This window comes from Chenopodium album, chromosome 17 (genome assembly GCF_948465745.1).
Source record: "Chenopodium album chromosome 17, dcCheAlbu1.1, whole genome shotgun sequence".
In the NCBI taxonomy this organism is placed as follows: Eukaryota; Viridiplantae; Streptophyta; class Magnoliopsida; order Caryophyllales; family Amaranthaceae; genus Chenopodium; species Chenopodium album.
The window spans coordinates 33,988,459-34,013,070 of NC_137850.1; the positions used below are offsets into that span (position 1 = coordinate 33,988,459).

The 24,612-nt window shown below is 32.8% G+C and overlaps 2 protein-coding genes across 2 annotated transcripts; one reads left to right on the top strand and one right to left on the bottom strand.

Moving 5' to 3' along the window:
* Positions 1-7,929: 7,929 nt before the first annotated feature.
* On the top strand, positions 7,930-9,078 carry LOC145587813 (uncharacterized). The gene has a single exon (XM_081644493.1). The coding sequence runs from the start codon at positions 8,216-8,218 to the stop codon at positions 8,861-8,863; it is 648 nt and encodes a 215-aa protein (XP_081500619.1). The 5' UTR covers positions 7,930-8,215; the 3' UTR covers positions 8,864-9,078.
* A 4,627-nt stretch (positions 9,079-13,705) lies between these two features.
* Positions 13,706-14,755, bottom strand: LOC145587814 (RING-H2 finger protein ATL57-like). The gene has a single exon (XM_081644494.1). The coding sequence runs from the start codon at positions 14,739-14,741 to the stop codon at positions 13,896-13,898; it is 846 nt and encodes a 281-aa protein (XP_081500620.1). The 5' UTR covers positions 14,742-14,755; the 3' UTR covers positions 13,706-13,895.
* Positions 14,756-24,612: the final 9,857 nt, after the last annotated feature.

A 24,612-nucleotide genomic window follows, 5' to 3' on the forward strand; every position in this document is an offset into this window, starting at 1 on the left:
TTGTCGTCTTCTTGACCGCCTTCTCCCTTGTCTTCTCGGCCTTCTTTATCACTGAATGTTCAGAACCTACACCATGTTGTACCGCCTTCCTCTTGTTCTTTGCCTCGTGTCCACGACTTCCCTTCTTCATCTAATGCAGTTTGCAGGACATCGAACAGTATGAATGCAGGCTTCTAACGCGACTCAACAATTAATCAAGCAAGATGGATGAAATTACAAGAAAGTTGAACAAATTGATATTTATGAAATCACTAAAAGATAATGATTACTACTATTATTATTGCATTGTCTCTGATTGACATACATTTGAATCTAGAAAAGAACATACATCTATTTATTCCACGACTAAATCAGTCCAATTACTGGCAGATAACACCCAAATTTATTCATAAACCTAATCAAAGATGATACTGAAACTAACAACACGCCTAAACTTATAGCAAAGATGATCAAATTTACTAATTCAACTGTAACATTCAATCTTCATACTAACTCAACTGACTTCCTAACAGACTAACTCAATTGATATCTACCCTGTAAGCAGAAGAAGGATGTTGTGCAGGCTTCTCGACCGCTTTGTTCACTCAATTGAAATTACACAGACGTAGCTCAAGGTTGACGTTTTCACCGCCTTCTCCTTTCTCTTCCGGCGCCACATTCTTGGCCTTCTCTTTCTCCTCCGATCCGCTGCCACTTTCTTGGCCTACTGCAGCATTCTTCTTGGCCTTGTTTATCATTGATTGTTCAGAACCTCCACCGAGTACGATCTCCTTCCTCTTGTTCTTCGCCTCGGGCCCGGTACTTTCTTCCTTCTCCTTCTCCTTCTCCTTCTCCAAAGAGTTTACTTTGCAGGAAATCGAACAGTACAATGAAGATTCATTGATTATATATCCACAATATGAACAAGAAGCACCTTTTTCCCTCGGATAATAAATCTTCTTCTCATCACTTTTAGGTTTTGGATTAATGTCATACACCATTTCCAGAAATGCGTGATGCGTATAACCCTGTATACCAGAGTAGTCAAAAACCTGTTTCCCTAATTCTGTAAGAGCGCTCTCTTTGTAACAATGACCGCTTTTACCTGAACCCTTGAATGCTCGAATTACTTTATGCCCTTCTTTGATTTTATGTTCACTCTCTGCAACACCTTTCGACATCGTATTGCCGCCACATTCAGTGCAGAAATAAGCTTTAGCTTCTTTGCCTAATGACTTTGATATGTCGAATTCGGCATTGATGAAAGATTTTAACGATTCTAGATTATCCATTCTAACTTTCATTTTTTGTTCTTCACTTTTTTGAGTATCCATTTTTGTGTCTTGATTCTCTTAAGGAAAATTGTGGAGGTTTGTTTTAGTTTTTGGTTATGCAAATGAAGCGGCAATTTGATTTTGTGGAGTTAAAGTTGTATTTATAGAGACCATTTCTTGATAAAAAAACTCTGTTATCATGTGTGAGATAATTTCCCCTGAAATTTCTCTGCTTTAATATGTTGAAGTCGTACTGTTGTAATAGTATCTACTCCCTCCTTATAAAAATTTATGCAACTCCGAATTAATATTTTTAATCATCATCAATCAATAATTTTGTTTCTAAATTTTCATTTCTAACTTTTATACAGACAATTAAATTAATTCATCACTTTTTTTAATTAAATAAAGTATAATCTATTCCGAGACATATCAAAGAAGAATAAACAACTAATTATCATTATATAAATAGATTATTTTATTTTATAATCTTTTAAGCAAAGTGGGCGTACCATACAGTCGTACACTAAATATTGTAAGTTAAGGGTAAAACTAACTTAAAATAATGAAGTACTTATAGATATGCTCATGGTGAATCTAATGGTATAGATATGCTCATGGTGAATCTAATGAAGTAAGTTTTGTCAAACTATTATAACTAAAAGATAAAATAGAGGAAATATAAGTTAAAAAGTGTTGGGGCTGGTCCAACCTAAAAAATACCCAACCCGACCAGTCCAAAGCAAATCTGGCTCCTTGGGTCACTTATTGAGCTTGGGCCTATTTTCTAATGTGGGCATGGCCAAACCCTCAATAGGTAACCAGGGCCCAATTGAGTTTTTTTTGGTAATTATCTATCCTTACACCTTAGAGTAGGGAACTCTACCTACACCCCCGTCAAAACGGTGCGCATAATACTAAATACCACTTTTCTATTTTCACTCTCTTGTTTACTCCGTCCAGAAACTTTCTCCATTCATCTCGTTTTTCACCAAATCTTCATTGCCAACGCAAGATCGTTTTTGAGGTACCAATTTCTCTCTTCTTTTTTTGGTGTTTAGAGAGCCACAAGGGTAGGGGTGAGAACTGATCCCAAGATCTCCTGGAACCAAGAGAGAAGTTTTAACCACTTGAGCTACTATCCCTCCTCTTCTTTTTCAATTTGATACATTATTTTTTCTATTTCTGCTCTTCCCTGGCAAAAAACAAAAAAAGGAAACAAAAAGGATATCTTCCTTTTAGGAGAAAACATGTTGTAAATTACACTTCAACAAACAAAACCACATAATTTCATAACAAATTCCATTATAAACCCTAATTTGCAAACTATTTCAATTACAAAGAAATTGAAGACAAATATTGCAAACATTGATCTTACCTGGTGAGAAAAGTAGTTGATTGAAATAAAATGGACTGAATTTGTTAGAAAATTTTGAAGAGAGAAAGGATTGGGGATTGGGGTTTGGAAGCCACGATCTTGAGGAGAGAGAAAGAATTTGGGGGAAAATCTGGCAGAAATTGGGGATTAGCAGAGAAGAGGGAAAGAAATCAGGGATTAGAGAAGAGAGAAGGACGAATTGGAAGGAAACGTGGAAAAAAAAGGGAGAGGATCATTTCTTTAAGTCACGTGGGAGGTCAACGCCGGAGAAAAAAAGTCAATGGTTGTATTCCAACGTCAAAGTCCCCCCAAACAACATAACAAACTTATAAAGTCCTTTTAGACCACTTTAAATTTATAAGATCATTCTAGACAAATATTCCTAATTTTAATGCTCCATAATAAAATGTAAAGCTTTCGTAAGAACTTTTAGAGAGGAGAAAGGAATTCAAAATTTTATGTTTTTTAATTAGGGTTCAAAATGAGAGATAAAATGGTTACGTTAAGTAAACATAATTAGGTTGATTTTAACAATGCCGGTTCAGAAAAGCCCAAATGAGTTGTTTGGGAGACAATTCGTTCGAGAATTTATTTTTACTTTTATTATTATTGTTATTATTTTTCCTTTAAATTAAGGAGTAGTTCCTTTAAAAAAACTACTATCAAACTGAATTTCGATTGCTGAGCATGCACCATTTGTTCATATCTAAATGCTTATTATGTCTTGTATTGTTTTGAACATGTAGTACTCACGTAAACTAAAAACTGGGTATTGAAATCAAATGATCAAACGACTTTCTCCAATTAAATTACCAAAAAAAAATTATTAACCTTTTGGCCAGGGCAAAATTACCAAGATTGCTCAAGGAACTTAAATTGTAATCCCTCCATCCCTAAATTACATTCCTGTTTGAAAATTTACACGGGAATTAAGGAGGAAAGAATAAGACAAATAACAATAATTAGATAATGCAATGGGAAGTACAAAACATTAAATAATGTTTTTGAATAAAAACAAAGATAGATTAGTGATTACTCATGACATGTCATCAATCCTTTGCTAAAAAAAAAGGATCAATCACATGCTCCTAATTGAAAATTTTTAACCAATCATATTCATTGTAATTTGGCACAAGGATTTTGAAAAATTAAAGGCTGAAAAAGTACATTAGTCAACCAAACATTAAAAGTGGAATGTAAATACATTAATTATACATTAAAAGTACAACTGAAAAAGATAGTGTATTTGGGATATTTAGAAGAAAAAAAAACTTACTAAAAATAGAAAGGTGGAATGTAATTTTGGAATACCCAAAATAGAAAGGAGGAATGTAATTTAGGGACGGAGGGAGTAGTATAATTTCTAACTCTGACTCAATACTTAATCAAGCAATATGGATGAATAATTTACATAGAGTTCTTAAGAGAGTTGAACAAATTGAAATGTATAAAATCACTAAAAGCTGATGAAATCTACGAAATATACTATAATTGCATTGTTTTTGTTACTTAATAAGAGTCTGATTCACAAACATTTGAATCTAGAAAAAACTACTAATTCAATCCTAAAATGCTGAACTCAACCGACTAACAGACTAACTAATTCAACTGTTACAAAAATCATCAAATATACTAATTCAACTGTAACAGATTAAAAATCATCGAATATACTAATTCAACTGTAACATTCAATCTTCATACTAAATCAACTGAATTATTAACAGACTAACTAACTAAACGTACTAACAGACTAACCAACTAGACTAACAAACTAACTAACTCAAACTGTAAATCCTGATGAGATGATATCTACTCAGTAAACAGAAACCCCTCAAGAAGAAGGATCTTGTGCAGGCTCCCTAACATCTTCCTGAACGTCGTCTTCTCGACCGCCTTCTTTACTCAATTGTAATTCCACAGAGCTAGTTCAAGGTTGACGTCTTTTTGACCGCCTTTTCCTTCTCCTCCGTCGCCAGGTTCTTGGCATTCTGCAGCATTCTTCTTGGCCTTGTTCATCACTGGTTGATCAGAACCTCCACCGAGTTCTATCTCCTTTCTCTTGTTCTTCGCCTCAGGCACGAGACTTTCTTCATTCTCCTTCTCCAACCATTGTACTTTGCAGGAAATCGAACAGTACAATGCAGATTCATTGATTTTATATCCACAAGATGAACAATAACCACTTTTTTGCCTCAAATAATTCTTGCCACATTTGTTTCTTGGTTTAATGTTATACACATATTTCCCATATTTGGAATGCCAATAACCCTCTATATCAGAGTCGTCAAAAACTTGTTTCCCTAATTCTTGAATATCCTTCTGTTTGTAACAATAACAGCCTAAATTTGGATCCTTCACTGCTCGAATTACTTTATCGCCTACGGTTGTATGACCATCCGCGACATCTTCCGTCAGCGAATCGCGGCCACAATCAGTGCCGAAATAAGTTTTAGCTTGTTTGCCTAATGACCTTGACGTGTCGAATTCGGCATTGATGAAAGATTTTAACGATTCTAGATCATCTATTCTAACTTTCTTTTTTAGTTGTTCACTTTTTTGAGTATCCATTTTTGTGTCTTGATCCTCTAAGGAAAATGATGGAGGTTTTAGTTTTTGGTTATGCTAATGAAGCGGCAATTTGATTTCTTGGACTTAAAGTTGTATATATAGAGTATTCCTAAAAATTTCATCTGTTAAAATGTTCAAGAAAATTTCCCCTGAAATTTTTCTGTTTTAATTCGTTGGAAGTTGTACTGTTGTAATAGTAGCTACTCCTTATAAAAAAATTATGCTACTCCGTATATTAATCATCATCAATAATTTTGTTTCTAAATTTTCATTTATAATTTTACATAGACAATTAAATTAATGCAACACGTTTTAATTAAATAACAATATAATCTATTCCGAGACATATACCTTAGAGAGGTTGGTTGTTATATACACTCGGGTGTACCGTACATCAATGCGTATTTGTTTTTATTTTGATGGTTGTTTTCTTTTTATCATCAAATAAAGAACAAAAACTAGCCTTAAGTTTACTCAAAAAAAAAAAAAAAAAAAAAAAAAAAAAAACCTTAGATTAATAGGGTATACGGTATACCCAAGTGTATATAAAAAATTCTATATAGCCTGTAAGTTGGATAATCAAAGAAGAAAAAACAACTTATCAATATATTATTTCATAATCTTTTAAGCAAAGTGGACAATAAATGTACATCAAGGGTGAAATTAACTTAAAATTATGAAGTATTTAAGGATATGTTGATGGTATAGATATTCTCGTGGCGAATATGTGGACTAAGAGTTGTCAAACTATTACAACTAAAAGATAAATAAGAGAGTGAGAGATAGATCAAGTGGTTAGATGTTCTCTCCCAATTCTAAGAAATCATGGAATTGATTTTCACCCCGCCTCTAAACAACAAAATAATAATAAAAAAATAAAAAATAATAATAAAAAAATAGAGAAAGTATATTTTAAAAAATGTTGGGACCGGTCCAACCTTAAAATATACCCAACCGGCAAGTCCATGCTAAAACAAATCTGGCTCTTTGGGTCACGTGTTGAGCTGGGGCCTTTTTCTTTTCTAATGTGGGCATAGCCAGACCCTCAACTTGTATTTAGGGCCCAATTGAGTCTTTTTTTGATTTGTGGTGGCCTAGTACATCAATCCTGGTCCAAACTCAATTAAAGCATGACCCAATCCTTGCATTTTGTACTTGTACTCTCATAAATGGTTTATGTTTTAGCTAGTTTTGTGTGTGGCTGACTACAATGTAGCCATTTATAAAATACCAAAGTAATTCTTATAATACTAACTAAGTAACCCCTGTAATGCTGACTGTTTAACTTTCTATTACACTAATTGAATAATCATATAACACTGACCAAGTAACTCTTTTAACGCTGACCATCTGACCAAGTAACTCCTATTACACTAACAAACTAACCCCTATGATAAATGGTCAAACGGTGTGACTAGCCACGTACAAAAATTTGTATTATTTTTTTTTTAATTATATAAAATACTTCGTATGTCCTTTCTTTGGTCACCAGCATACCTACTTTCATCCATTTATTTCTTTTTGTTTACTCATATTATATGTTTCATGGGTGTATCATTTTTATTTTTTTTTTCATAGATTTGTTTTGCATTTACAATTGTTAGTGACAACTAATGTGAATGTTTTTTTAACAAATAATATTTTAGCATACCTGACCGTCGTCCGCTCTGGTCGAGCCAGCCATCTAAGATGCTATCAAGGCGAGTCCTTGATACATAGAATATAGGTAGAACATATATATCATGAAAATATTAATGCATTTTCCTTTTTCAGAATATATATAAGTTGAACGAATACAGTAATACCAGGGTTAACATAATAAAGCCATAACTTAAAGTTAGGCCACTTACTTATCAAGATTAATTAAATTTAAAACCTTGTTAACTCATTTTAGATACTCAAAAAGCATATTATCATGATATCATCAATCCGTACTAGACCTGATAATCCTAATCCAGACCCGATGATCCGACCCGAATGACCTGATCCATGACCCAAAAACATTGACCCGAAAATAACCCGAAACTCGAAATTGACCCGACCCGACCCATACCCAATCCGAAAATGGAGTTGACCCGATCCTGACCCGACACCCGAACTGACCCGAACCGAAGTTGACCCGACCTGAAATTGACCCGAATTGTTTGACCCGAACAGACTCGATACCCGAAATTGACCTGAACAAACTCGATACCCATAATGTCCTGAACTAAAATTACTTTATAATTGAAATTAAAATGTCTTGTACCAAAAATAACTCAAATTGTTCATCTTTAATCGAAGCTCATAAACTAAATTGGTAGTGTTTGTTATAACAATAACAAAATATATACTGCATATAAAATTATTGATTTGAGCTTGATTTACAAATGAAACAACCCGAATATGACCCTACCAGATGTTGACCTGACCCGAACATACTTGACCTGAAATTGACCTGACCCGAACATACTTGACCCGAAATTGACCTGACCCAAACATACCCGATATGAAATTGACCCGACCCAAACTGGACCCGATCCCTGACCCAAAGTTGACCCGAAATCTGAATCGACCTAACCCATACCCGACCCGAATGTTAGCTGACTCAAAATAACCCGACCCGAAAATGACCCGACGCAGACCCGACTCGAATGACCCATTTGCCGGGTCTAATCCGTACTACAATTCTTTTGGTTTTTTTAGCAATTACTACAATCAAAGACTTTAATCTCAATTCTCAATGAAAAACCTAGATTCAAATTATGCTCTTGTGTTCTTTAAACAATTTCACAGTTCTCTACCAGTTACCCCACTCACCCCACTCACTCATCCAGAAATCTCCCACTCTTTTACAGTTTTACCCCACGTAGCAACCCATTTCGACACGTGTCCCCCATGTGTCGTCCATTAGAATACCCTCTTCACCACTACTAAAACACTCCTTTAAACCACTAAAACTTCCTCTTCAATCTTCTTCATTTTCACAACATAATCAAACAAAAAAAAAATACAAAAAAAATTTACGCAAGAAATAATGGCTCCAAAAAAAGGAAGGAAAGTAGTTAAGACTACCACCAAAGTTGTTCAAGAAACAATTGAAGTCATTTCTCAAGTTGGATCACAAGAAGCCCAAACCCAAGCCCAATTCCAATCTCCCCAACTCGAAGTCACTGAGCAAAGGGAGGAGCAAACCTCCGTAACAACCAAGTCAATCCCCATCGATGACGACGACGAAGACGAGACTCAAGAAGAGGATGCCCAGCCCAAGAAGCAAGTGAAAAAGGAAAGCCCAACAACACCAAACAAAGCCCAAGAAGTAAAGAAGGCGGTATCGACAACGGGCCGAAAGCGGGGGAAGAAGAGGAAGGGGGAAGGAGGAGAAGGGTATAAAAGGTATGTGTATAGGGTGTTAAAACAAGTGCACCCGGGTATGGCAATAACGTCAGGGGCAATGACGGTAATTAATAATTTTATGAGTGATATGTTTGAAAGACTTGCAATGGAAGCTTCTAGACTCATTAAGTATAGTAAGAAGCAGACGATGTCGGCGAGAGAGATACAAGGTGCTGTTAAGTTGGTGTTGCCTGGTGAACTTGGTAAGCATGCTATTGCTGAAGGGAGTAAGGCTGTTACTAATTATATAACCTATGATTCTAAGAAATTCAAGGAGTTTACTAAGTAGTAATATGTATAACCTATGGTTTTTTTCTTTTTGGTAGGTTGACGTTTTAATTTGTTGTAGGGAATGTTTTAGGATTAATTGATTACCTGACTTGTTTATGTTGTAGGAAGGCCCCACATTTTGTTGTTGATGTACAAAGCGGGTTCGCTAGGTTTTTCTTCGGTTGTGATCTTTGATATTACATTGTAATTAGTATTTGTGTGGATTCTTATGTTTATTTGTCAGATTTTGTGTAAATGATTTTCCTTGCTTTGTATTGCTCATTAACAGGGTATATATAATACGAAGTACAACTTAAGCTAACCTAAAGCCCATACAACTATACGGCTGGGAGATACCATGTTAAACGGTGTGGGTCACACCCGACACAACTATCCACTTTATACGATCAAGGAGGTTCTACCTCAAAACTATATGGCAATGAGGGGAGTAGTTCTTTAGCCTTATAAAGTGGACACAATTATGTTTTTTCTTCAATGTGGGATACACATCTCAATATAAACTCTCATTTATAAACTCAACCAATTGTGGGACAACATATGTGGGTTTTTTCTTGGGCTTAACACTCCCTCTCATATGTGAATTGTTTATAATATTGGCTCAGATCACAACACAATCGAACCTAGCTCTGATACCATGTCAGATTTTGTGTAAATGATTTTCCTTGCTTTGTATTGCACATTAACAGGGTATATATAATACAACTTAAGTTAACCTATAGCCCAACTATACAATATATAGCCCAACATTATTTTACTTATGTTGCTTGATTTTCGGTTATGTTTAGGTTGTACTTAGGGTTATGGTTAAGCAAATAATTAGGCCGTCCCACTTTTGCTTGATTCAATTGATTTTCCACATATTCCTCATGTAATGAGGTTCTATTGTTTATGCACATTTTAATTTGGAGTGCCATGAGAACAAGTGATGAAAAATATCAATCTCAACTAGAATTCATTGGAACCGGAAAAGAAGCTTGCTTTAACCAACCGAGTTACCTATTAACATGATTTAAACTGATTGTAATCTCTATAATCTACTTTTTTCCATTTTCGTGATCATCAATAAATGTCATGTTAGTTTATACCACAGTTAATCACTAAATAATACTTCGATACAAATATACAATAATTTATTTCGTTTCTATTTTAATGCTTGTTCTGATTTATTGAACTGATTGGAGTTGAACTGAAATGAAATGAATTGTGTATAAGAGAAGGCAATTAGGAACTAAACTGATTGGAGCTGAACTGAATTGAACTGAAATTAAGCTAAAGAGGACTAACCCTAAGTGTTCAAGTCTCACTACTTTTAGTGTTTCTAATACACATATATAAGAACAACTTTTTTCTTTATATATGTACACAATTGAAATTTGAAAATTGCACATTTCATATATTATGTGTACTCTTTTATTCTTCTCGTCCAATTACTCTTACTATCTATCATGGTACTAATAATATTCTACTTGGTTTACATCTAATTTGCCACCTCTATTCTATGAAGTAGTTATATGTAGGTACAACAAAATAGAATTGGAGTATAAAATCAATGTACAATGAGCCACTATATAGGTACAACCAAATAGGATTAGAGTATTAAGACCAATGTACAATGAGCCACTATACAGGTTCAACCAAATAGGATTAGAGTATTGAGACCAATGTACAATGAGCCACTATATAGGTACAACCAAATAGAATTGGAGTATTAAGATCAATGCAATGAGCCACGCAATGTACCAGCTGGACCCCGCGAGAACACTCAATAACTACAGGATATAATTGTAGATGGTGCCACTATAATTAGTTGAGTGACTAGATATGCACGGAACATAAGTCACATAGACAAGGGTAGTACACTAGTAAGTAGTAACCCCAAATTCGGGGATTTTAGGACATACACAAATTTAATCTTACTATTTCCCTCCTTAGCTTGTACTCCGTTCTCAGCAACTTAGTATATTATGGCTGTTACAAATATATGGTTCACATACATCACAAATTGTATAAAGTTAGATAACTAATAATGAATTGGAAATTGGGACCTACACAGGCTACACTAACAATATTCAGCAAAATCCACATTAATGATAGCAGTCCATAAATTCCACAAAAATGATTGGGTCACTTTCGAGTTCAACTTAGATTAAATGAATTTGTTCATATGCCAGTGTTGCATTATTTTAGATGCTCCCAGAAGTTTCTTATCTTATTTTTGCTGCCTATACTATCTAGTACGAGTAGTATCGAATAAAAGTTAAGCTTTGATCGAATTGTTTAAAGGGCTAAATTAAGCGCTGCTATACGCCTATACTCAACCACAAGACCACACATGCTAGTGGGATTCTATTTATATAATTAAAAAATAATTTCATGATTTAATCAGCTCATAATTCTAGTACTTTATAAGTGTCATTTTATGGCGCTAAACATTTCTAGAATTTCGTAGTATTATCTTGTATAAGATAATGGTAATGATTTCTAGAGAAATCACATTTAGAGCATCTTATGTTAAACTTGGAGCACTTTTATGAGGAAGTTTTTACAGTTTACTAGCATGTGCATATATGCTCATGATCTCACTCTCTACCATAGTGTGAATTGGTATTGGGTAATATTTTGGAGCAATCCACCTACATAATCTATAAATCCTCCAAAACTCCGATCTTCAAGCTTTTCTCTTGTATATATGCAATATATTTTGGCTTATAGAGATTACTTACAATAAACTCTTATTTCAATTCATCTCCATTATAAAGTTTACTATTTCTAAGAAATCAAGAATTGTTCGAAAATCCTCTTATACACATAATTTAATTTCTATGTCAACTATTTCTTTTTGTACTACTTCTCTAGTTGATTTCTTGTAATGTATAATTTAGTCCAAGTAATTCGTGATTTATGTTATATAATGGATTTTCTAGCAGTTGTTGTTTGTGGTTTTATTTAATTTATTCTTATATTTGAGGATATTAATCCTTTTCGAGTTGATTCCTTCTTGTAATGTACAATTCACCCGTACTAATTCATGATTCATTGTACTCTTCTTTTTACAATAGAATTTCATGTGCTTGTTCATGGATCATGGATGTACATATTTGAGAATGTTTCTCGTATTAAAGTGTGTTAATCTTTATTTCATGTCTTCATGTCTTGCTTTAGTTCTTTCCCTACTTGTTCTTCTCAATCCCTACTTCGTATCTCCACTATATCACAATCTTAACAGAATCAAATCTCAATTTATTGTCGAGCAATGTGTAGTTTAATGGTTTTGTACTTTTACACTTTCTAGTTGGGTTTGTAGTTGTAATCTCGGAAGGAAAATATATATCCTTACATTGCTTATACTAGACACCTTATATATTCTGGCTGAGCATTAGTTATTGGTCACATATGTTACGAAATATACAAACACACCACCATCATTGAAATATAAAGACTTTCATTTTTATATATGTATTCAACTTTACGGTGTGTTTGAATTGAAGGAAATGGAGGAAAAGGAAGGAAAGGGGAGGAAAATGAAGAGATAAGGTATCTTTTATTTGGATAAAAAATGAAGAAGGAAGGGAATTGGAGGGGAGAGAAATGGAGGGATTAAATTGTAGGAAATTGATCTCTTCAACAATGGAGAGATTTGGAAGGAAAACTTACTATTCTTCCCTCCCCTTCTTTTCCTTCCCCTTTCTTTATCCAAACACAGTGTTAGTTTTGGTAAAAGATAACCATTTGCATTTATTCATATACCAATTCAATGAAAATAGTATAGTGCACCCGGGTGTACCATGCGCATGGTGCACCTAGAAAGAACATTAGACATATTTTAATGAACATGGGCAAAAAAAAAAGAACATTTTAGTGTTTGAAAAAGAACATACATGTGTTTGACAAAAGAACATGTTTGTGTTTGACAAGAACATGACATTACAAAGAACATAAAGTCTTTACAAAAATAACATGTTATTTTTCATGGTTACTCGGGTGGTTGAACGTGTTTGAAAAAGAACATTATATTTGACAAAAAAGAACAAGTTTGTGTTTGACAAAGATAGAGGTGATCATTGGGCGGTCCGGGCCAAGGTTAAAAAATCAGCTTACTTATCGGGTCGGGCCAAGTTTTAGGTTGAAATTTTTGTGCCCAAATCCTTCCAAAATGGTCCGACCATGCGGGCTTTTCGGGTCGAGTAAAAAAAATAAACTAAAATGCATAAAAACGCATTTCCAAACCCGCCCAAAAAATTAAATTTACAGGTCGGGTCCGACCCGATTTTGGGGGCGAAAAAATTCTTCTCAAAACCAGTCCAAAATTGGGACGGGCCGGTCTAACTTTGATCACCTCTAGCCAAAGAAAATAAAGTGTTTACAAAAAGAACATGATAAATACATTAAAAAACATGTTCTTTTTCCTAGTTACTCGGGTGAATTTTTATTTTTTTAGTGAAGAACATATTATATAATGTAAAGAACATATAGTTCAAACTCAAAGAACATAATAATCAAACTTAAAGAACATATTATGCTCGCGTTCTTTATAAATATGTATAATGTTCTTTTTTTCGCCCATGTTCTTTTAAATGTACCTAATGTTCTTTCCGAGTGCACCAACCACACGTTACCAATTCAATAAACCATACATGCATATCCTTTTGACATCGAACTTTAGGTAGACAATTAATAATATGACAATTAACTTATAAACATCTTATAGATGGACCATTTTTAGAATGAGTCACATTTTAACTTTTTCTCTTCTCTAATATTAATAAAAAAAAAATTTAGATAGAACTAATAATAAAGCATAAATGAAATACAAAGTATTAATTAAGCTCATTTATACAAGCATTTTTCTAACCAAACTACGTCTAAATATATCAAAACCATCATTGACAAAAGTGCATAACATTCATTAGTTCATTACCACTGAGGCACTACCTATGTACAAATTCACATGTCTTTCAATAAAAAAACAAAAAGACAAATAATTTTAATGCAATCAACACACTCTCATCATTCTCTATTTTTGATAGCCATCAAAAACTCAATGACCGATGCAATCTAACTCTCTCACCAAACCACACACAACTAGTACTTCTCCTCTCATCACCTGTTGTAGACCCCACTTCCCTCCTCTCCTCGTTCCACGTGTCACTACCTTCCACCACCAATCTCACTTCACTCCCACCACCACTACTACCATTCTCCCCACCACCATCTCTACCCTCCACCACCGCTGCCGCCACTCCAATTTTTATTTTTTCCTCCTCTTCCTCCACCAACAGCTTCGCCGTCCGACAAAGTGGACACGTCACGTGACTCTCAAGCCACGTGTCAATACACTCAACATGAAACACGTGACCACAATAAGGTATCTCCTTCATTAATTCCTTCTCCTCAAACTCACTCAAACAAATTGCACATTCCACGTCATCAATCATCCTTTGCTTCGCCTCCCTAGGAAAATAAGCGTGCACCGGCAATGATTTCACCACCTTCGCATCCACACCTCTCGTCGAATCCCTCGACCTCGACAAATACGACGTCGTCGTAGGAAGACTATTATCACTCTGAGAAGTACCGGAGCTCCGACGTCGTCGGGTCGGGTCAACCGAGGATTCGTCACTAAAACGACGAATGTAAATCGAAAAGAAACCCATAAAAAACAAAGCTGTTAAAAGGACTAATACAGTTAACGCCATTGCAGAATCAAAGGGAGGATTGAGCTTAAGTTTGTTGTAATAATTACTCGTAGTAGTGAGATTATCTTCTCTTTGGTAATTTTTCGACGGCGAATGCGTCGGAGAATAGTGTGAGAATGATAATACAGATGGGTTATGGTCTTCTTCTATTGGGAGTAATTTTCTGAATTTCGGCGTCATTTTTTTTTTTTTTTTTTGGGGGGTTGGGGGGGTGGTGTGTTTGTATAACAAGTGTTGAGTAGCACGGAGAGGAGGTTTGATTGATAGTTGAAGTGTTGGTAGTGATAAGAATTTAGAGTGGAGGAATTAAATGAGGGAGATTGAGTGAGAGAATAGAAGGGGGAAATGGGGGTTAAGGCGGGGTATGGTGAAGTCGGTATTAGAAGGGTCCCATGTTTAAGATATCTTATTAATTTATATTGCGGTAGAGTCTGTTTTAATTTATTGAACAGTTGGACTGAAATGAGCTAAATTGAGCTGAGCTGAACTAAATTGATTGGAGCTGAATTGAACTGAATTGAAATTAAGCTGAATAGAACAGGCCCTTAGTGAGTTAGGCCGTTTGAGATTGGGAGAAAGGTAAAGAATTTTAAAGTATTGAAGTTTGCTTAATGGTGCAAATTAGAACATGCACATAGTTATATACTTATATGTAGTTTTATACTTCCTCCTTCCCTTCGGGCTTGTTATGATTTATTGAACTTAACTAATTGGAGCTGAACTGAACTGAGCTAAAATGAATTGTTTATAAGAGAAGGAAATTAGGAACTGAAGTGAAATTAACTTGAAGAGAACAGGCCCTAAAAAAACGATTCTTTTGACCAATTTCCCATTTACATTAAAATACCTTCTACAATAATGTATGTGTAAAATTAGCTTTTCTTGTAAATTTTGCTTTTTTCATGTATTTTTATTAGTTTATCTCTCTATTTTTTTTTTTTTGCAAATTCCATTCAATTTACCTTTTCAATGTACTGTTATTAGCTTTCCCATGACACACACTTGTATTTCCCATTTAAGTTTCTTAATACCCGTGAAAACACTCTAAAATGGTCGTTCTTTTAGGGACGGAAGAAGTATGAAACAAGAGTATATTCTTGCAATAAAAACACACTAGATAATTTTCGATCCATATCCAGGTTTGAGAAATTAATATATATATATATATATATATATATATATATATATATATATATATATATATATATATAAGTTTACTGAAAAATATAACTCAAAGTGTACTTATAATAATAAATAATTAATTAATGAAGTCTTTAAGCAATTAATAATTTAGCAAAAAAATGTTAATGTTATGAAATCCTTATGAGTACAAATAAATATTATTATCTATCCTTATTTGGTATTCCTTTAAAAATACATAAATACGCGTGTGCAAATTAGTGTAATAATTAGTCAACATTTATAAAAGAGTAGAATTTTTGAGTAAAAATTTCTTCAAAAAAAATACACTTTGGTATAGATAGATATATAAATACTTATTTTAGTTCAGGCACATACATCCCTACCTTATAAAAAGTACTCCCTTTAATTTATTAAATGTCTATTTCTAGCATTTATTACTCACATAATAAAGAGAATTAGAAATCTAATTAAGGGATGAAGGGAGTATCAGATTACTCTTATAAATAGTGTGTTGTCAATTATATCATTTAAATTGTACATTTAAATAGTTACCCTCATTAATATGTTCATGTTAGCCACCCTAATTATTATAAAAGTGGAATTCCGAATTAATAAAAGTACAAATATTATTACAAAGTATAATAATAATAAATGAACCAGATGAACATCAACAAGAAACGATCAAAAAAAATTACAAGAATAATTATCATTGTAAATGTTTTTTCTTTAAAAAAAAAAAAAACACATTAACGTAGCAGCCTAGTATTATTTTTGTTTTACTCTATTGCATGTAAAACTATATAAAACCGGTCTAACAGCTTCTACTAACTGGCTTGATAAAGATAAATCTCGAACATTAAATCATTACACGAGGCCAAATACTCGTTAACTCATACGAGGCCAAAACACATTAATACTCGTGCGAATAATGTACGATGCTTTAAAAAACAGTTTAGATTGTACGTGAATGTTTTCAGAGGTTTCTGGGTAATATGAGGAAGAATCTTGACTGAATATAATTAAAAAAAGGTGATTATAATTATTAGTACAAGTAATAGTGATGTTGAGGTGGGGGTTTTCTCAATTCTCCCGAAGTTTATAAATTTGTCTCTAACCTAAAAAGCCAAAAACATACTGCAAGCTGCAGCTCTTGATGCCTGAACTCTGATTCTGATATATCAAACACCAAAGTCACACCGTTATTAAATCTAACGGCGGCCCCCCCCTTTTTTTTTTTGGTTAAATCTTCGGAGTTACTTATGTTCATATCCTTTTCTCACTATTGTACTCGCTTTGTCCTAAATTAATTGTTAAAATTTCTCAAAAAAAAAAAATAAATAAATAAAAATAAAAATAAAAATAAAAATAAAGATAAAAAATTAATTGTTGACAACATAAAGTAAATTATTTGAATAATATAGTACTCTTTCCGTTTTATAATGTCAGTCCCACATGCAATCAATCACATAAAATAAGAAAAAACGAATATTTGGAATCTATCAATAAATAAACTAAAACAACAACCGCTGACATCATCACTTTTTCAAATTGTACACATGACAAGTTGTGGTTAAAAAAATTTTCGCCTAAAGTAATTGCTGACATCACATTTTTATTTTATTTTAATTTTTACCTTAAATTATTACAATAGTTTTTTTTTAAAACAATTATTATATTATATTATATTATATTATATTATGATGAATTTATGAGTAACTATTTGGCTTCAAAATATAATTACTCCCGGTTAAAGAATACTTTGTATTGCATATTTACTTAAATTTATACTCTTCTTCAAAATTAGATAGTTCTAAATAACATTGCAATTAATGGTTATGTTTTTATAATTTATCTCATACGAGTGACATATGTAAAATATATATATTTATTTCAAAGAAAGTTTTTATATTGTGCATCGCACGAGGCTTATCTAGTCTAACATTAAAGTAAAAAATAATTTATAATTAATTTACCTTATTTAATTTTTTTGAATTTTTTTTTTGGAAAAAACAAGTCATATATAATTGTATAATTCAAGATAGAGATTTCCTTACTTAGAGTTATGTCATCAATCTACAACCAATTAATTCCAAACAAATTAAGTTAAAGATGGAACATATTCAATAAAAGTAGATTTTTTTTAAACACCCAAAATAGTATATAAAACTAACATTATGAAATGAAGGGTGTATAAAATAGAACTATTTTATCCGTTTCAAAAAAAATTAACACAATTCCTTAAACATTTTAGTTAAGAAAATGATTGGTGTAGATAGTAAAGTAACTTGCTTAATGTGTAGTAAAATGGGAGGCACTACATTTACACTCAGTGTACAAAAGGATCTTGCACACTCCTTTGTCATTGGTTAATAAGACATCTTTTTTTTGGTGGAACCTTAATATTTTCATTCAAAATTGAAATGAAATATAACTTTTCAACCACTTAATTAATTATTGTACAATTACCAAAATTCATCTCCCCTTATACTTTTATTTTTTCCTTATTGTAAATTTGTAACTAATCATCTCCCCTTTTCCCTCAAAAAAAAAAAAAAAAAAAAAAAAAAAAATCAATCGCCTTCCCTGCACATGAATAATGACATGAAGGAGCCATTCTTTCTTCTTTTCGCTCCAATTTTATGGCCCAAAATAGATTTGTGATTGTAATTTGTAAGGCATAACGTAGAAACTAGGAACTTAGGAATTATATTGTTATTTACCTTTTCCAAATTCTCCAATCTCTCTCTTTTTTTTTTTTTTTTTAAAAAAAAAAAAAAAAAAAAATTAATTCTCCAATCTTACAGTATAGTTAATGTTTATACTCAAAAGTCCATATGCTTTTGATTGAAATAATTGTATGTCACCATTGACTTCCATTGAATTAATTTAATTTTATATATACTGTTAATCAATTTTATGAATTGTTAGGAGTCAAATCTCAATTTCTTTTGTTAATTGTGAAATCCCAAGAGGCCAAGACATTCCAACTTTCTTAATCTGGGTCTCTTTTCATTTCTATTGTAAATTAAATTTTAATTTTGGGTATTTTATTGTAAATTATTTATATCTGTATGAATGTGTCTACGTTATCAATTAATTATTCATGGGTATTTTGCTCCCGTGGGAGGTGGTAAGGCATGGTGAGTGATTTGGTGGTGGCGAGCTATGGTGTTGGGTTGTTGTTGTTGGCCGTTTGTTGGCAGGGATGGGTGGTGGAATTGGATTAGCAAATGGTGTTTTTGCGGGTGGTGTGACTGAGTGGTTGTGTGCGTGAGGTTGGAGATTGATTCGTTATGACTTATGAGTATTCAATTATTCACCATGGACTAAAGGTGGGCATCGTGCCATGCCGGGCCACCACGGGCCGTGCCGAGGGGTGGCTCGGGCCGTGCCTACTTTCTAGCTGGCCGTGCTGTGCCGTGTCACCTTTTGGCACATCCCAACCCACGGCACGACATGGCCCACGTGCCTAGCGTGCCGTGTCGTGCCGTACCGGACAGCGGACCGCCTCTGGTTTTTCAATTATTATTATTTTTTTAAAATTTAAAAAAATCGATATATATTTTTTTTGAACAACTTTATTTAAGTAATATTTAAATAATTTTATTAATTTATGTTTATGTTTTTTGTATTATTATATTACTCTATATTATTTAGCAAAAAGCAACAATGCATAAAATTACAAATTTTACGAGTGTGATAAGCCGATAACACAAAAATTGATGAATAACTCATTTTATTATATGCCGATACAATAAATCGATAATACAATAATTTATAATGATAATTAAAAATCGTACAATAATTGGTGAATAACTTAATTTTATGGCTTATTTTATTATAAGGAATACGGGGTTCGCTAATACAAAAATTGTACAATAGTATGTAATCTAATTATTCTTCTTCGTCTTCGTCGTCTTCTTCTTCTTCTTGTTCAAGTTCATCGGCCAATTAAATTGATTGAGAACTAGTAAAACCCGACGTTTCTTCATCGCCGTCATTTTCTACATAAGTACGATCTTGGCAACGAGTTTCAGCATCCAACCAATCCTTGAAATAAACACACATTTCAAGTGTTTCGGGTTTTAGCCTTGTTCTTCTCTCGTCTAAAACCCTTTCCGACGCACTAAAAGGTCTTTTGGAGGCAACAGAGAAGACTTGGATAGCAAAAATATCACGAGCCATTGCAGCCAAAATTGGATGTTTCGTGCTTTGTGTTTTCCATCAATCAAGGATGTCGAGGCCGTACTTCTCTTCATCGTCCATGCCTTTCATGAAGTCGTAATTTAAGTACATTTGAAAACGGCTACTTTGCACGTGCCGTGCTGGGCCGTGCCACGTGTCGTGCTGGTGTCCGTGCCGGCGGGTCGTGCCACGGGCCGAGTGATCGTGCCGCCCGCCGGGTTTGTGCCGTGCTCATGCCTGATTTAAAAAAAATTGTTCACAGCACGGCCCACGGCCCTTAAGTGGGCCACCGTGCCAAGCTGTGCCAATTTGATGCCGGGCCGTGCCAATTTGGTGCCGGGCTCGTGCCGGCACGGCCCATGCCCACCTCTAATGGACGTTGTAATTGTGTTTTTTTTTAACAATAATTTTACATGGAAAATGGAAAAATGGAATAATACCATTCAGTAGGGACTTCTCCGATCCATTATTCACTAGCAAATGGTTTTTTTTTTTCAAAATGATAGTAACTCATCAACTAAAAGTACTTCTCATATCCATTACTCCATTTTGAAAACAACAACTTTAAGATTTAAACCGCCAATGCTTTGACCTTATAAAGTGTATAATGATCCTTTAAAGGGCAAAATGATACAAGGTTATAAGGGTAAGATAAGTGTAAATACCTAAATGATCTTATAAAGTGTATGATGACCCTTTAAAATGATACAAGCTAATGGTCCATAGTTGTAATATACTTCGTATTTAAATCATACTCCATAACTTACAAAATATTAAATATGCTTTGCTAATACAAATATGTTTACAAAAATATGAATTTTTCAAGATGATTATCAAAACATTAAGAAAAATACTTGAACATGATTATCAAACTAAACAAATACAAATTAGCAACTTGAGACATAGCTCGAGCCACACATTAGTTACTCTTTATATATATGTTATTGAAATAATGTTAATTCACTTCACATTCTTTGTAGAGTTAATGATTGAAATTGCAAATTTTACTTTGTTATTGCACAATATATTGGTATAAAATATTTTAATATAAAGCATAAGATCACGATATGACAATTGAATAATTATATTGATCCATCAGTACAAATTTAAAGTGTTACTAACAATTCATCAAGAGTTTAAAAAAAAAAAAATCAATGGAGGGTTCAAATAGATTCAAAAAGATACTAATTAAAAAGGGGAGTTAAATCTAACACCAACCACATCTCTATAGCAAATACATATATATGATCCTATATGATCTTATAAGTGTTTGATGATCCATTAAAATCTATCGCAATTATAGAATAATCCACCTCAATATTGTTCATCTCTTATAAAACCCTTGAACCCTATACTCTCTAATTTAGAAAAAGGGATATGGAATATGAACTTTATGATAAATGTTATGTGTTCTATTCTCTTCATCTTACAAGAATTATTCACCAAAAATAATTTCAATTTATTTATATAATTTCATTTTAGTAAAAATAAGTCCAATTCCTTAAAATATTTCTTTTTACCAATTAAAAATCAGTAACTTTAAAGAGCAAATATAATAAGGATATAGTAAAGTTTATTTCAGTTTAGTTAAATTAATTTCAGTTCAGAAAAAATAAGATGAAGAGAACTAAGTCTATTAATGGACGAAACCTTAAGCTAGGCGCATTCATAATCCATCTATCAACCGGGAAGCCATGTAGTTGTTTTTTTTTTTTTTACTTTTTCTTCTTTGTTTATTTTTTTTTTTGTCTGGGGCTAGTCCCCTCTCGTTCACCAATAAAAAAAAATTATACGATAATTATTAATAATAAACAAAATGTTAAGGAAAAAATAGTGAATGATAAATATTAACTCAACAATGCTAATTTTTAATAAAAATAGTTAAAAAAATGAAATAAAATTATTTCCTTTAACTTACACCTTTTAATAATAAACAATGCTAATTTTATTAAAAAATTACTATTTTCTTTTGAAAATACTAAGAGACGTGAAATATACACAAGTTGCCTTAAAAGATCAATGCACTTAGGTTATAGCATTTGAAGTGTATGATAAAAGTTATGCCCTCCCTATATAATCCCCACACATCAACCATTGTTTAAAAAAAAATCGTTGTGTAGCTCACTTGGTAATTTTGGTATGTGGTCACTTGATTTTCATCCATTTAATGAACAAAATATAAACTAGACACGTTCATTTAGGCGTAAGAGATATGACAACTAGTCCATCAATACGAAGGTTTACTCATAATAATTTAAACCAATGGTTATGATTTTTTTTTTTAAGGGAAATGGTTATGAAAAATTAGTGAATGTTTAGAATTAACTCAAAATGATACTTCGTACTATGCAAAATGGAAGGCTAAGTCCACTATCAATTGCATGCATCGCTACTGATAATACAAAAGTGCTCCTAAAAAGTGTTAACTGATCCTTAAACCTAGTCGCAATTGTAGATCAATTGACAAAGTGGAGGATTTTAAAACGTTAAATTTCAAAATTATAGGCGGTAATGTCATGAACTAACATTGATACATTCTCATTATATAGAGAAAATATATATGTTTATTCCCATCAATGTGGACAAGTTTAGGTAAGAAATAATCTCTTTTTTCTCCTTATATAACGAATACAAATTTTTTTATTTTGGTTTTTCTTCAATGTGGGACGAGCTCAAGCAATTAATTTATAAATTTTGTTAACAGTAAGTGATACTAATAATTTATCAAGGGTTAAAAAAAAAGTAATGTAAGGTTAAAACTATTCCAAAATGATACAAAATTAAAAAAGTGAGAGGTTAAGTCAAACACCAACCGTGTCTCTTGAAAATACAAATTGATCCTATAAAGTGTTTAATATAATGATTCTTTGAACCTTGTCGTAATTGATAGATAGAGAATGTGAAATTTAAAAAATGGTGTCAAAATATTTAATTGCCATAGTTATTGACATAATTAAAGTGTTTTACTTATTAAAACTAAAATAAAATTATTCAACTGTATTCAAGTTTTTTCATTGAATTCTCTTTAAATAGAAATAGGAAATTTTTTTCTCCTTCTTTCTTTCAATGTGGGACAAGTTCAACCAAGTAATTTATGAATTTTGTTAACAAAATGTGTTACTAATAGTTCATCTAGGATTACAAAAAAAAAAAAAAAAAAAAAAAAAAAATAGATAGTTAAACTTAATTCAAAATGATACTAGTTAAAAAGGTATGTAATATGACTACTCGTTGGCTATTGTGGCAAACTTGATATCAATCCACCTTTGTTATGGCATACCTATTATCTATTCGTTGGCTATTTTGGCAATAACATACCTAAAACTTTTACAATACTTATGGCCTGTTCTTTTTAGCTTAATTTCAGTTCATTTCATTTCAGTTCAGTTCAGTTCAATTCAGTTCAGCTCCAATCAGTTCAGCTCAGTTCAGTTCAGTTCCTAATTTCCTTCTCTCATAAACAATTCATTTCACTTCAGTTCAGTTCAGATCCAATGTGTTCAGCTTAGTTCAGCTCACTTTAGTAAATCAGAACAGACCCTTAAACAAAATACCTTCACAAGAGACAAGACTAATCCACCTTTGTTATGGCATACCTAATATCAATATTAATTCATGCTATTCCAACATTATCCCCAAACACCGACCATTGTACGATGATCACTGACGTGTAACTTAATTCTCTACTTACTATACATCAATGCATGATCCTCTACCGATGATTGACATAAAAATGATTTTTTTTTCGCATGACATAATGCTACCAAATTATTTTTAAAGCATAAGTGATATGACGACTAATCCATTAATACAAAAGGGCTACTAATAAACTAATAATACACAAAGGGTTATAGAAAAGTAATGGAGGGTTAAATTTAATTTAAAATGATACTAGATCATTGGAATAATAATTAACATTGGGCCCTCCCCTAGATCATTGGGCCGGATGTAAAGATCAAACCGGGCCCAGTTTAGTATTTTGGCCATAACTTCCTCATTATTCATCGGAATTGGGCTTATAATATATCGTTGGAAAGCTCTTTGCAAGCCCCATCCAAATACACTATTATTGGACCCTTGTCATGGACCAAACTAAACTGGATTGGCTGTTTTTCATAAAATAGAGTTGTTTTCGAAAACAGAAAGAAAGAATTTAATAAAAACCAACCACAACACTTGACCTTTCACAGTTTCACCTCGTTCGATTATCATTCGACGCAAAAGGTATTGATCACTGGGTTTGGTTTTGGGGAGACACATTTGGGTGTCTATAGGTGGTATCAATTGAGAAATATTATCGATAAAACTCATTGAGGCATTTTGTCGAACACCTTGTAAGCGCCAATCGTATGAATAATACTGTAAGAATAACAATGGTTTCCTGAGTTATTGCAAACATCTTTGTCTTTGGATTTGAGCCAATTCATCCATTATGTTATGCAATTATAAAGTCTCCATCGTTATGTAATTATTATAATATAAAATCTCTTTTGTTATGCAACTTGCGGTTCGACCATTGTCCGATCCCAACTTGCCAATAACAAGTGCACCGCCTACATTTTCCCACCACACACCATCACCACCCACCCCGAAGATCACCACCCACGTTAACAACCAGCCCACATAAAAGAAGAAGAGAGGATAGTAATTAGTTTAAGCTGATTAAAATGAAAAAAAATAAAATATAAAAAATTGAGAAGAACAGAGTTGGGATGAAATTATG

Excerpts from the sequence above, each read along its gene's own strand:
- LOC145587813 (XM_081644493.1), top strand. The coding sequence starts at position 8,216 with ATGGCTCCAAAAAAAGGAAGGAAAGTAGTTAAGACTACCACCAAAGTT.
- LOC145587814 (XM_081644494.1), bottom strand. The coding sequence starts at position 14,741 with ATGACGCCGAAATTCAGAAAATTACTCCCAATAGAAGAAGACCATAAC.